This window comes from Dipodomys merriami, unplaced genomic scaffold (assembly GCF_024711535.1).
Source record: "Dipodomys merriami isolate MVZ:Mamm:240054 unplaced genomic scaffold, mDipMer1.0.p SCAF_158, whole genome shotgun sequence".
In the NCBI taxonomy this organism is placed as follows: Eukaryota; Metazoa; Chordata; class Mammalia; order Rodentia; family Heteromyidae; genus Dipodomys; species Dipodomys merriami.
The window spans coordinates 904774-918628 of record NW_027202915.1 but is presented as its reverse complement, the minus strand read 5'-3'; the positions used below and the strand labels follow the sequence as shown (position 1 = coordinate 918628).

The 13855-nt window shown below is 53.4% G+C and overlaps 1 protein-coding gene across 6 annotated transcripts in view; it reads left to right on the top strand.

Annotated features, from left to right (window-relative positions):
* Positions 1-13855, top strand: part of Smyd3 (SET and MYND domain containing 3) — a 401196-nt gene that overhangs the window by 328235 nt on the left and 59106 nt on the right. For all 6 annotated transcript variants that reach the window (XR_011372134.1, XM_070023183.1, XM_070023182.1 and 3 more), the window contains one exon: positions 1616-1726. Coding sequence is in view for 5 of the 6 variants with exons in the window: in XM_070023183.1 (XP_069879284.1) it covers positions 1616-1726 (111 nt within the window). In the remaining variant the exon portion in view is untranslated. The remainder of the gene's footprint in view (positions 1-1615; positions 1727-13855) is intronic.

Here is a 13855-nt window from a genome sequence, read left to right as displayed (position 1 = left end):
ATTGGTTGAAGCAGAAAGAAGACGACACCAGCATACGGTAGGACAGCGGGCCCAGCCAGAAGACAGGTCCACAGACCACGCGGGGCCACGGTGGGCTGCCGGGATGCAGGACCCACATTTCCCCCGGGATTATCACACACTAGTGTTACACAAGCACTAAAAATGAGCTAGTAGCCATAAAACAAAAAACTCACAGAAAGTTACTCTTACCAAGTCAGTGTACTAGTGTTTGAACACCGACTTCACATCTCCCTGCTTCCTGGGGAGCTCGTGGTCCGTGGGAGGGAGTCGCAGTGTGGAGGCCGCTGCAAGGACTTGGCCCTTAGGGGGCGCTGCTGTGGCATTTCAAACAGAAGCCGCCCTGACCGGGCCTGTGGTTTGAGGAATCTCTGTGGCTGGAGAATGGAGGGCAGGGCACCTGGGGCGTGGAGCCAAGCCTGAGACTTGCATTTCACAGGGAAGTGGTGATGGTAGTTCAGAAGGACAGGACATCGGAAAGGTAACAGAGCTTGGTTCTCCGTGTATTTTTTATAGTTCTTGCTGCGCTTGGGTGGCAAAGTCAAGAATAACTTTTGAGGTTGCAGTGTAGATCACACAAGGGGACTTATTCCCGCCTGCGAGTAGACAGGCTCTGAGACGGAATTGTGGCAGAAGTCAGTTGTGGTTTAGATAGCTGGAAATGTATTTGAGTGCACTGTAGATCTGTTCAAGCATCGCAAGGTTGCCTAGAGACCTGTCACTCGGTGGACTTGGAGAACCGCTGGGGGGCTCTCCGCCGGGGGGCTCTCCGCCGGGGGCTCAGCCGGGGGCTCTCCGCCGGGGGCTCCGCCGGGGGCTCCGCCGGGGGCTCTCCGCCGGGGGCTCTGCCGGGGGCTCCGCCGGGGGCTCCGCCGGGGGCTCTGCCGGGGGCTCTGCCGGGGGCTCTGCTGGGGGGCTGTCGGCCGGGGGGCTGCCCACGTGCACCCCGCTGCCCTTTCATAGGCGTTAGTTACTGCACGTGACAGACCCGAGGAGTGACGCGGCCCCGCCAGTGAGGCACGCTCACAGCTCCTCCTCCTCGCAGACTGACCGCACTTTTTACTATGCGTCTTCTCATCCGATGATAGCACTCTTTACTATGCGTCTTCTCATCCGATGATAGCATACGGGTGCGGCTGAATTCCAGGCGGCACTGTGGAGGCGTGAGGATTTAAGAGCAATCTGGCCGGTCATCTGCCGCCCCCTTGATTGCCAGGATGGACTTGGCCTCTCCAGTCACCAGCCATTAGAATTTATAGCTAAACCTTCCTAGTACCAAACATACAACAAACAGTTCCTGTAATTTACCGTCCAGTGGAGGACAAAAAGGTGTGATTCAGACAAAAATACAGAGGCCACAAGCTGAGTTCTACTAACTATGTGACGTGTGTGTGTGTGTGTGTGTGTGTGTGTGTTCACACTGCACAAAGATTGACAGGAAGTACATCAAAATCTGGTGCAATTGTGTGGTGAGGGGGCTCTAAGAGGCATCTTCTCTTCTTATTGTTATGTAATAAGTATGTTTTACTCTGAGTGCCAGTACCCTTCCGTGCAGGATGCACAGCGGCTGTGTGATCGCTTCCTCTTGGTCCTGCAGCTCACCATCTGCTACCTGGACGTGCTCATGACCAGCGAGGAGCGGCGGGAGCAGCTAAGGAGCCAGTACTACTTCGAGTGTGACTGCATCCGGTGTCAAACCAAGGACAAGGTAAGCTGCATGGGGCCAGAGTGGAATACTTCTTGAAGCCTTCCAGAGAATTCGGCTTTTATTTTGTTAAACAAAGGACCCAGGGCTGGGAAGGTGGCTCAGTGGTAGAGTGCTTGCCTCGCATGCATGAGGCCCTGGGTTCGATTTCTCAGCACCACATAAGCAGAAAAAGCTGAAAGTGGCGCTGTGGTTCAAGTGGTAGAGCGCTAGCCTTGAGCTGAAGAGCTGAGGGACAGCGCCCAGGCCCAGAGTTCAGGTTCCAGGACCAACAAAAACAAAAATACAAAGGCCCCTCAGAGTACACAGGCTATGTACTTGCTGTTTCCTGCACCTTCTGTTCCCTGCCAGGCTGATTTAAGCACAGGTGAGGTTCTGTGGGCCTTACAGTTGGGGAATGCAGACATTAAATATGGAATTCAAGGGTAGAAAAGGCCCAAGGCTGTTATGTAGTAAGAGAGTTGGATTCCATTACAGCTGATAACAGCGCTGCTCGGAAATACCAAGTGTTATCTAGTTTATCTCTAAAATAAGTTCCACAAGGCTTTCTTGGGAAGTGTTATCACACGGAGATTCTGTTCTCCCTAACTAAGGAGGAAGAGCCAGACTGAATGCCAGCAGATAAAGATGGAGCCCCTCTCTGGGTCCTGGGGTGCTCTCCTCATTTTGAGCCTACTGGTATATAATTGGGTTATCTGATGGAGGAGTGCTTTTGTGTAGCTGTTGATGGTGTTAGTGCTTGCGATCATTACCTCATTTGCTGTCAGTTAGTATAAATAAACTTGGAAACAGCTCTGAGAGGCTCCGAGGTGTGGCTGCGGGATAGCGGGAAGGAAAGGGTGGCTGGGCTGTGTGTCCCTCCCTCCTGTCCTCCACCTGCACTGCAGGCTGCTTGCACGTCCTCCAGCCCCGTGACTTCAGGGACCTGTCCGCCTCTGAGCATCTATGGACAGAGACCCTTGCTCTCGCTCCCTGAGGAAGGCCAGTGCTCTCATTGGGGTGCTGTACTAGACAAGAACATAGTTTCGTGAGAAAAAGGGCTTTTAGAAACCATTTAGTAGAGACACTGGATTCGTGGCCCACGGCCCCGGTGCACTCTAGAGTTAGCCTTTGCCAGCGGCCAGCGTGCCAGGGAGCAGGGCACCCGGGGCCACCCCCCCCACGGTGATCTGAAGGGAACCACGCCACGCCCGTGTCCCACAGGCCTTCTGGGGAATGGGAGTGCGCTTGGATTTGGTTCCTCTTAGATGTCACAAGTGTGACAAAACGCTTGAATGAATTATGCTTTATTAAACCTTGATGTCTGTTCACTTTTATTGTAAATGTTGAGGTGTAGGGAAGGGTTGGGCTACAGATAAAATTAACAGGTTGTAGTAGGTAGGGCACAGCTGGTCTAATTCTGGAGTCGTGATCCAGGACTGGAGCAGCTGCTCAGGGCTTGTCATGAGCGCCCCTCTTCTTTTCACCTTTCTTATTTCTCCTGCGATGCTTTTGATCGCAGGGGCCCAAGCTCTGGACAGGGAAAGAAGGGGCTACCAAAGGGGCAAAGGAGAGTGTGCCTAGGGATGCCGCCTGCGTTCCATTGTTCGAGCAGCGCCACGTGGCCGCACGTAGCTGTAAATGAGGACAGGAAGCTTTTTAGCTTTTCAGAGTTGACTCCAGGGACAAAGGGATGTGAATGCCTTCCGGACACCAGTACAGCATCCTCACCACATCAGGTCATTTTCTTTGCTCTCTCTTACTCCATTGAGCTAGAAACTTGTTTAATATTGTATGAGTCAGGGTTCTGAAGAGAGAACCAACTAGACGTGTGGGTGTCTATGCACACATGCGTGTGCACACGCACAGCCACGGGTCACTTTACGGTGGGGATACATTCTGGAAAATGCGTCACTAGGTGATTTTTGTCACAGCACAAACATAGAATAGCACAACAGAACTCTTCCACAGTAAGCTTGTGTTTGTCAGTAGCAGTCAGTTCTAAAATAACAGTGAAGTACATACAATATAGTAAAACCATAAACCAGTAGCATCACCATTTGTAATCGCATGTTGCATACTGTATGTTACTGTATAGTGTCCTTTATTCCACTGGCAGTACCACCTCCTCCTCACGGGCAAGTTTGCGCTAGAACATTACTGCATGATGATGGCACTAGGAAACAGGACTTGTTCAGCTCTGTTAAAATTTTACAAGATCATTGTCTTATCATCAGTCTGTCCTTGATCAGAATATCATTATGCTGCTCATGACGTGTGTGTGTGTGTGTGTGTGTGTGTGTGTGTGTGTGTGTGTGTGTGTGTGTGTGTGTGTGTGTGTGTATTTGGAGAGAGACAAAGCAATTCGCTGATTGATTGATGTTAGAAAGTGGCCCTGTGATTATAGAGGTTGGGAAGTCCCTTGGTCATCTGTAGTCAGTCAGATAAAGACCTGTCGCATTAGTGGCGTGCATTGTGGTCTGAAGCTGGCAGGGCCCAGACCCCGGGAGAGCTGATATTTCAGTTGAGATCAAAGCAAAACATGGCTGGGCTTCTAGCTTCAGCAGTAAGTCAGGAGCTCCCTGTCCCTTGCAGGAGAACCAACCTCCTCCTTGCATGAGGGCCACTCAAGAGAGAGAGAGAGCAGTGCTCTTTTCTTGGCTTGAGGTCAGGTGTGATGTCAGGTTGGTACATAACACAAACGCCACTAACCCTGCAGGTTGTCTAGATGGTGGAGTCAAGAAGTCTCCTGCATTGCGTACGAGGCTGTTCAGGCCACTCCCAACAAACCCTGTGATCCCGGGCAAGCCAGCCCGCCTCTGGTGTCTGATGCGGAGACTCGGATGCGTGGTCAGAAAGCCCCGCTAGTCCTATTGGCTGATGTCTCTGTGACATGTTTCCTGCTCAGAGGTGGAGAATATGCACTCAAATGAGACTATAAACTTAGTTATTTTTTTCCCATTTGTCTAGATTTTTTTTCCTGTTTGGTTACATAGACTTCCCACTCCAATCTCTGCTGCTGTTCAGCTTAGTGCATCCCCAGAGAGAATTAATTCAAACTTTGTAGTGCAGTCAAAGGTAATGACACTCCAGTTCCTAGACTTGAATTTTTCAGGCATGCTTTTCTGTTTTACTTGGAACTTCGGGAGTCCATCTTGGGAGACCGGTGGGAGGTGGGAAGGTGAAAGCTAGCAGTGTATGACTCAGTGTACATGTAGGAAAAGGTCATATGAAACCCATTTTTAAAAACTATTGTAAGAAAGGTTTAAAAAGGGAAAGGGAAAGAGAAGGGAGAGTAAGGTACTAGGTACTGTGAATATGATCAAAATACATTATATGTATACATGGAAGTATCACAGTGAACCACCTCACATTATATGATTAGTATATGCCACCGAAAATACGTAATGTAATAGAAAAGACAGGAGTGGGGAGCTTATCTTCCAAGCTCTCTGCATCCAACAGTTTTTACCCCATGCCCACAGACAGCTGTGTGTCTGTTGCTGGACTTGCATAATATTATGTTACAGGAAGGTAGGAACATTTTGTAGCTGGCATTATTTGCATGCATGTAATTGCCATATATAATCAACAGCAGCTTAGTTTCTGGAAGAAATAAACTTACTACCTAAGGGAAGTTTGAATGACTTGGGCGGTGTTACGGCTTGATCAGGTCAGAATACATACGAGCCGTAGCCCAGGGGGATCTGATCGCTTCCATACTTGCAAGTGGCACATGGTGCATGGCGAACTCCCTGGGATGGCACAGTGCTTTACTAGAATGTTCTTTTCTTTTCCTAAGGCCTCTGACAATTCTTCTTTTAAACTAGCATGCCTGTCATCACACCGAGCTCTATTGTCTTGCTCCCCGATTGTTGAGGTAGCCCCATCTGCTTTCCTCCATCCACCCCTCACGCTGTTCAGAGTAAATGTTCCCACAAACTATCGTGTCCTCGCTGTTACTTTGCTGGGCATTAAACCTCCTCAGTGCTCAGGATACACTTCAGATTCTTAGTTTGGCATTCAGTTGTTTCCAAAGTCCTGATCCCAGGATCAAACCTATGGTTCATCTTGTTATCAATATTACCAACTTTATTTGACAGTACACTGAAGTCAGGTACACACACATCCATTCACACAACTGCGTGCACACTGTGCACATGGGTGGGGAACAGCTGGCCTGTGGACCATAAAGACCCAAAACAAGACAGACAGATCTCCTCGCTGCTGCCCCAGCCACAGCCCCGCTGTCCCCACGGCTTAATGTGGCCGGTGAGTGTTCTTACAGTGTCCAAAGGCCCCGTGGCAGGACAGTCCCAAGTCTGACGTAACCTTACATTTTATATTTACTGGCCTAGAATACAGTTCACAGCGTGCGTTTTGTAATGATTCAGATGGATCTGATTCGCTTTAAATTTCTCAGCAGCAAAAGCTAAAAGACGGATTCAGAAAATGTTAGCCCCTGGGGCTAGGTCCCTCACGCACCCTCTTCCCACCCCCATCACGGAGCCCCCACCCCGCACTCATGCACACCTGATGCACGTGGACGGGCGCAGGCAACAGTGGTGGTGTGCGTGTCATGGCTGCCGGGCGTCGTCCAGGCCGTCGCTGAATAAGAGAAGGAGGGAGGGGGAGGCAGCCAGGCCCCCTCGGCGGCCCTGCTGCTGTTTGCCCCGTTCTGGAGGGGTGTTGCGGGTCAGTGGGGGAAAGCCAGAGCCCCCTGTGGCCCCTCCTTAGTGCCGCGTCTGCGGCCGGGATGCCGCAGGACACCCGCATGGAGCTGGGAACGTGGAAACGCGGAGGCCTTCCCTTGCCCTCGTCTGCCCAGCCTGGCCCTGCCCAGCTGCGGCCTCCGCCCGTTCCCAAAGCTCGCTTACAACGTGCTGTGTCACGATGGCTCTGCGTTCCTCTAAGTGGGGGGGCTTTTCTTTATTGTTTCTAGGATTTCAGATTCGCTTTTTTCTTCTCTCTTAGTTGCGGTCCTTGGAGGGAAGCCGGGTGTGCGGCCGCCGCGCCAGCTCCCTCCACCCTTCCTATCTCTCTGGGTGTTTTATTTCCGTTTTCGTTCTGTAACCTCTCATGTCTTCTAATGCACATTCCTACGCCACTTACCTAGTAAAGAACCTAATCATGGCCTCTGAGCCTCATTCCACCAAGCTTTGTTTTATGGAGAGAAACGGCATTCGATGGTTTTTGTTGTCTCTCTTTGGATGATTTTGTTGTTGGCGGTTGCATTCGCTCTGGTTTGTAGTTTCTTTGTGGCAGGCTTGTTTCTAGTGGATGACTGCTTTAGTTTTGCTCCTTCTAATTCTGGAATTTGCCCTCCTTTTTGGTAGTTTTTTTGACTCCCCAGACCTTGCAGGCCCCCGTCTACCCCTGGATGTGCTGGTGGCGCTGTCTGCTGTCCGTGACATCAAGGCCTGTGCGGGCCTGGTCACCAAACAGCACGCTGGCAGTTCTGTCTTCTGGCCTCTCCCACCCAGTTTCCTACCTGTGTTTCCAAGCACAGCAGCTGTTCCCCGTTCCCTGGCTCTAGGCCGTAGCACAGATTCTGCCATCTTCCTTCTGCGCCCCTCCTACCTGCTTTGGGCCTTGGTGCAGGGGCTTCAGCTCTGCTCACTGCTTTACGTTTCAATTCTGTTCTCTGGTTGGTTCAAAGAAATGCTTATCTTGTGTTTGAACTGGCAGAGCTGTTTTGGGTCTCTGTTTTATAATTCCCCCCACATGATGATGGGTTTGGAGGAGAGGAGAGTCCTTCAGGGCCTGAGCTTCAAACACCGTGCTTGGAAGTCTGCGGTTTGCTCGGCATCCAAGTCTCCAGAGGCAGAAGGAGACACAGAGGGGGAGGCCCTGATCTCCTTCCCAGCCTCCAGGTGCTGCCCTTCCTGACCAAGCCCTCCAGCGTGCGGCACCCACAGGATCCATTCGGGACTCTGGGGCATACCCGGGAGCTGGCAGGCTGCCCACTCCCTGGGGCTTCCGTTCTAGGCCCACAGCCTCTGATTTGCTGCTGTGCAAATGAAGCCGTATCTCTGGGACTTGGGTTGGTTCTTTTCAGAAATGGTCTTTTGCAATTCTCATACTGCTTTCATTAGACTCTTCGGAGACCCTCCACGGCACCTGAGTTAGGAAGCCTTGAGTAGCCTGGTGATCTACAAAGAACGAGTTCTCTGCATGTGTGTGTGTGTGTGTGTGTGTGTGTGTGTGTGTGTGTGTGTGTGTGTGTGTGTGATCATCTGTGTGATCGGCTGGGCTGTGGGCTCCAAGAAGGGAGCAGGGTATGGGCTGGGAAGGTGGCTCAGTGGTAGAGTGCTTGCCTTGCATGCTCGAGGCCCTGGGTTCGATTCCTCAGCACCACATAAGCAAAAAGAGAAAAGCCGGAAGTGGCACTGTGGCTCAAGTGGTAGAGCGCTCGCCTTGAGCTGAAGAGCTGAGGGACAGCGCCCAGGCCCAGAGTTCAGGCCCCACGACCGGACCCAAAAAAAAAAAAAAAAGAAGAAGAAGAAGGGAGCAGGGGAACTAAAAGAGGAAATCATACTTGTCCAAAAAAGAAAATATATTTGAAGGAAGTGAGAATTTTCTGTTCAGTGAAATTATTACGGCAACTGGAGTCTAATTTAAAATGTCATCAATTTCTTAAAGGTCATTAGTGAAGCAAGAGTTGTTTTTATTTCCCTACTTTGTAAACTCAAGGGCAGAGCTGCCTTGTGAACATGAGAACAGCCAGTCCCCAGTGGCTTACGCTCCAGTTTCAATCATCTGAGCCGTGGTGCTCATTTGTAAAGTTTGCACCGTAACCAAAATGTGTAATCTTCAGAAAAGATACTTCTCTGCCCTGCCTGGACGAGTTTGTAAGAAGTCAGAACCCAACATGAGTGCCTGCACATCATCCACATTTTGCTTCTCTGAATAACCGAAGCCGGGCAGGACTGGCAGGCGTTGGGCAGGGCTCCTGATTTCAGAGCCGCACAGCCCTGGCTGCAGTGTGGCGTGAGATACGGGGAGAGGTCCTAGGCAGGGGCGTGAGCCGTAAAGCCGCCTGGGAACCAAGAACTATAGCTGCTATGTCAGTTCTGAAATGTGCTGTTCCCCACATCACAGGAGATGGCTTCTCCTTGGGACAGAGGGCAGGGCCCCTGGGCACCTTCATGTGGCTCTATTCTCCCTGAGACAGGGCTTGTGGCCTGTGGCCCTGTGGTCCCCACCCCAGCCCACTTCCTGTGGCCCTGTGATCCTCACCCCAGCCCACTTCCTGTGGCCCTGTGGCCCCCACCCCAGCCCACTTCCTGTGGCCCTGTGGCCCCCACCCCAGCCCACTTCCTGTGGCTCTGTGGCCCCCACCCCAGCCCACTTCCTGTGGCCCTGTGGCCCCCACCCCAGCCCACTTCCTGTGGCTCTGTGGCCCCCACCCCAGCCCACTTCCTGTGGCCCTGTGGTCCCCACCCCAGCCCACTTCCTGTGACTCTGTGGCCCTGTGGTCCCCACCCCAGCCCACTTCCTGTGGCTCTGTGGTCCCCACCCCAGCCCACTTCCTGTGGCCCTGTGATCCCCACCCCAGCCCACTTCCTGTGGCCCTGTGGCCCCCACCCCAGCCCACTTCCTGTGGCCCTGTGATCCCCACCCCAGCCCACTTCCTGTGGCCCTGTGATCCCCACCCCAGCCCACTTCCTGTGGCCCTGTGGCCCCCACCCCAGCCCACTTCCTGTGGCCCTGTGATCCCCAGCCCAGCCCACTTCCTGTGGCCCTGTGATCCCCACCCCAGCCCACTTCCTGTGGCCCTGTGGCCCCCACCCCAGCCCACTTCCTATGGTCAAGGTGTCAGTTGCAAGTGTCATCTCATGGTCTTTTTCTCAGCCTTCGTTGCTTCGTCATTTTCCGACTCTGAGAACTCAAAGGAGTAAAGATTGTGGGCTTCTCTGTCTCTGCCTGGCATGTAAATTAGAGACCTGGAACCCTGAGGCTCAGTAACGCTTCCCTGACTGTAATGACAAAGTGTCACGAGACAGCTGCCTGCCGCCACATTTGTCACCAAACTCCTCTAGGCAGCAAATGTCCCCATCCTTGATTTGGACTCATCTTGATTTTCTCAGAATGTAGTTAATCGTGGCATTTTTAAATACCTTCCTCATGTTAATTTCTTTATTTACTGTGCCTTTCAAAACAGAATACACAAAATAGCAGCCCATTAATAAGTTATTCTTTCTACAACTGAAATTAAAACATTATTTCTAAACAGTTAGGTTACACTCAACACAGCATGGTAAAGGCTCCCTTGGGCTCAGACAGCTCAGATGATGAGGAAAATTCCCCAAGTTCAACATCGTGTAAATGAACGTCTGCTTTTATAACAGCTTCATGTCCTAAAGAAGGTCAGTCAAAAGCCTTGTACCAATTGCAAATTCCTTGGTTTTATGCGATCACCTTTTGGCTCATCAAGAGACTGAAAGCTCTTCTTCTCAAGCCTTGCTCTGAACACGCAGTACACCCAACAACCCTGTAACTTCAAAAGGTGGAAGAAGGGCTGGGAAGGTGGCTCAGTGGTAGAGCGCTTGCCTTGCATGCCTGAGGCCCTGGGTTCCGTTCCTCAGCACCACATAAGCAAAAAGAAAAAAACCGGAAGTGGCGCTGTGGCTCAAGTGGTAGAGCGCTAGCCTTGAGCTGAAGAGCTGAGGGACAGCGCCCAGACCCAGAGTTCAGACCCCACGACCGGACCCAAAAAAAAAAAAAAAGGTGGAAGAAAACTCCTAATGGTGTCAGAGAACACCAGGAAAAAGTAACAATGGAAGAAATGGTTAGGGGCACAGAAAGTCTCCAGCTTACAGAAGAGAGGGCTCCTCCCGAGGAGTGCCGTGGATCTCAGTCCCCCTGCGAGCCAAGAAATAGACGCAAACCACAGGTATTTGGGTCAGAGGTACTGACCTGGATCTTTTACAAAGCTGCAGTTGCGTTTCACCTGAGGGGCCCGTGAGAACAGTCATCCCATCCGCCTGGCTGTGAGCTCCCAGGAAGCTTCTAGCCCTCAGGTTGTAGAACTCTGTGCCTTGGCTTGATAAGTTCTCAGGCATGTTGGATGATTTGGAATTGCAAAGAAAAATCAGGTCTTCCACCATTAGAACAAACTCTATACCTTATAAAATGGGATTCTTTTTCTTGTTTAGATCACTCCTTCGAGGTGGAAGCTGTTTTCACCTCTGTCTGTTGCTTCTTGGGACAAGATGATCCACAATATTTACTGAATGCCCTCCCCTTCCCTTAGTCGTTTAACAGAAGACACTCTGTCCAGAGCTCCTGGAAGGCAAGCCCCAAATACCAACCAGGCAAGGATGCAGCCTGCGTGTTCGTGCCCACATTCCTACGGTATCAGTGTGGCCTCCCGGGTAAAGAGCCCTTACCCAAGTAATCGCAGCGACCTGTGAGGACGGGGGTGTGGCATGGTCGGAAGCAGTGCTGCCTGCTGGTTTCTTAGCTTTGGCAACACAGAAGAAAGTGCCACACAGGTATATACTCCTGGCCGGGAGGTCCTGTGCTAGTTAGCTTTCCCACACTTAGGAGGTCAGTGTATGGGGAGGAGGGCTTATGCCGCCTCGTGGTTCCAGAGGTCTCAGTCCAGGAAAGGATGGCTCCTTATCTTTGGGCCTGGGGCAGCTCAGGACGCCATGGTGGATGTGTGGGGGAGCGGGCTGCTTATCTCATACGGTCGGGAAGTAACAGAGAGAAAATGACGGGAGGAGCGGCCGGGGCCTGAATGTCTTCTCAGCACATCCACAGTGACCGACTTCCTCCCACCCCCAAGCCATGGGCTTCCAGACGTGCTGGAGATTCAAACCACACCAAGTCCTAGTTTTTAAAAATCGTTTTTGTTTTGTATTCTGTTAAGTTTTTCAGGCAAGCGAGAAAGAAGCAGGAGAGTTTACAAACAAAAGGACATCTGTTCATTGAGCCCCAAAGAGGTAGAAAATAATGCAAACACTACGGAGTGTCTTGGATTTCAGGGCTTTCTTTGGGCGGTTTCAAGGCTTGTAAGACACTTGTCCGTGTCAGCGCGGTGGGCCAGACGGTTACCGCTCTACGGAGTGGTCCGCCACCCTGTAGTTCCGAGGAAGCAGATGGCTTCTGCAGGGCTAGCAATTTGGTGTCTGGTTATAAAAGGTGCGCTCGGTGAAGGGCAGAGGATTTTCACTATTCATAAAGCTTCAAGGGTTAGTTACACCCTTTCCACATTTCTTTTCAGACTTAACGATTGAGCACATAGATATAAAGAGAAAGTAGCTACCTACCGTTGTCAATTTGGTGCAGTTACGGGGGATGGAGCCCCGCAGTCTAACAGCTTCCGTGCTGTAGTATTCACTGGGGAGCGGAAGCCATCCTCCCCCACACGCCCGGCCCCCTCCCCCACACGCCCGCCCCCTCCCCCACACGCCAGCCCCCTCCCCCACACGCCCGCCCCCTCCCCCACACGCCCGGCCCCTCCCCCACACGCCCACCCCCTCCCCCACACGCCCACCCCCTCCCCCACACGCCCGGCCCCCTCCCCCACACGCCCGGCCCCTCCCCCACACGCCCGGCCCCCTCCCCCACACGCCCGGCCCCCTCCCCCACACGCCCGCCCCCTCCCCCACACGCCCGCCCCCTCCCCCACACGCCCGGCCCCTCCCCCACACGCCCACCCCCTCCCCCACACGCCCACCCCCTCCCCCACATGCCGGCCCCCTCCCCCACACGCCCGGCCCCCTCCCCCACACGCCCGGCCCCTCCCCCACACGCCCACCCCCTCCCCCACACGCCCGGCCCCCTCCCCCACACGCCCGCCCCCTCCCCCACACGCCAGCCCCCTCCCCCACACGCCCGGCCCCTCCCCCACACGCCCGGCCCCTCCCCCACACGCCCGGCCCCTCCCCCACACGCCCGGCCCCTCCCCCACACGCCCACCCCCTCCCCCACACGCCCGGCCCCCTCCCCCACACGCCCGCCCCCTCCCCCACACGCCAGCCCCCTCCCCCACACGCCCGGCCCCTCCCCCACACGCCCACCCCCTCCCCCACACGCCCGCCCCCTCCCCCACACGCCAGCCCCCTCCCCCACACGCCCGCCCCCTCCCCCACATGCCGGCCCCCTCCCCCACACGCCCGCCCCCTCCCCCACACGCCCTCCCCCTCCCCCACACACCCGCCCCCTCCCCCACACGCCCGGCCCCCTCCCCCACACGCCCAGCCCCCTCACAACAGCCAGGGGAGCCCTTCCCCGACGTACTCTTCATGCTGCTACTGAAGCTCATCTCAGTCATTTGCACCCAGGAAAATTACTCCCGCTGCCATCCTGCCTTTCAGCCAAGTAGGCTTTGCCATGAGGTGTATCACTTCGATTTTTATTAATTTAAGCATTTTATGTCAACAGACGGTAGATTATTATTAACTGGTGCAGTGTGGTGTCTCACAAAATACATACATGTCCTAGAAAAGTAATTAGCTCCCTCATCCGACTGCAGAACAGATGTGTAACTAAATAAGAGCAGGACCCAAGGGGACGCTTGGGTCCTGATTTATTTATTTTCCAGTCATTAAGCTGTTGACTGAGTAGCCGCGCTGCGAGTTTCTCAAACTTTGTTCTTTCTTCCCACGCCACCGCCCTCAGTCACGTTACTTACAGTAGACACTGCCCTTTGCCGTAGTGTAACTTCACGCTACTCACAAGGAGACACTGCCCTTTGCCGTAGTGTAACTTCAAGCCGTGGTTTGGGAGAAAGACACGCTTCCTGGGGAAGAGGCTGTGTGGGACCTTGTTGTTGGGACCTGGCGGTTCTCTAGAGCTGTGGGCGTGGTGGGGTTTGAGGAGGTTTAGGGGAGCCCTGGGCAGAAGCCATGTGAACTCCCCACTCCTTGTCCTCTCTCCCTTCGGGTGACGGCTATAAGCGAGCGTTTCTCCACCACCCTTTCTCCCCCTGCTCTAAGTGATTGCTGGCTTCCATTCTGCCCACTTGGAGAGGGGGGGGAAAGGGAGGGAAGAGAGGAGAAAGAAAGAGACCCCGAGACTTTTGGAGGGGACTCTTCAGTCCCCTTCTCACTTAGCCTGGCTTGGCTTCTTTTTCTAGCCTCAGCCTAGGCTCATAGCTGGAACGTGACAGGTTCCTACCCCAGGGCCTTTGCACTTTTGCTT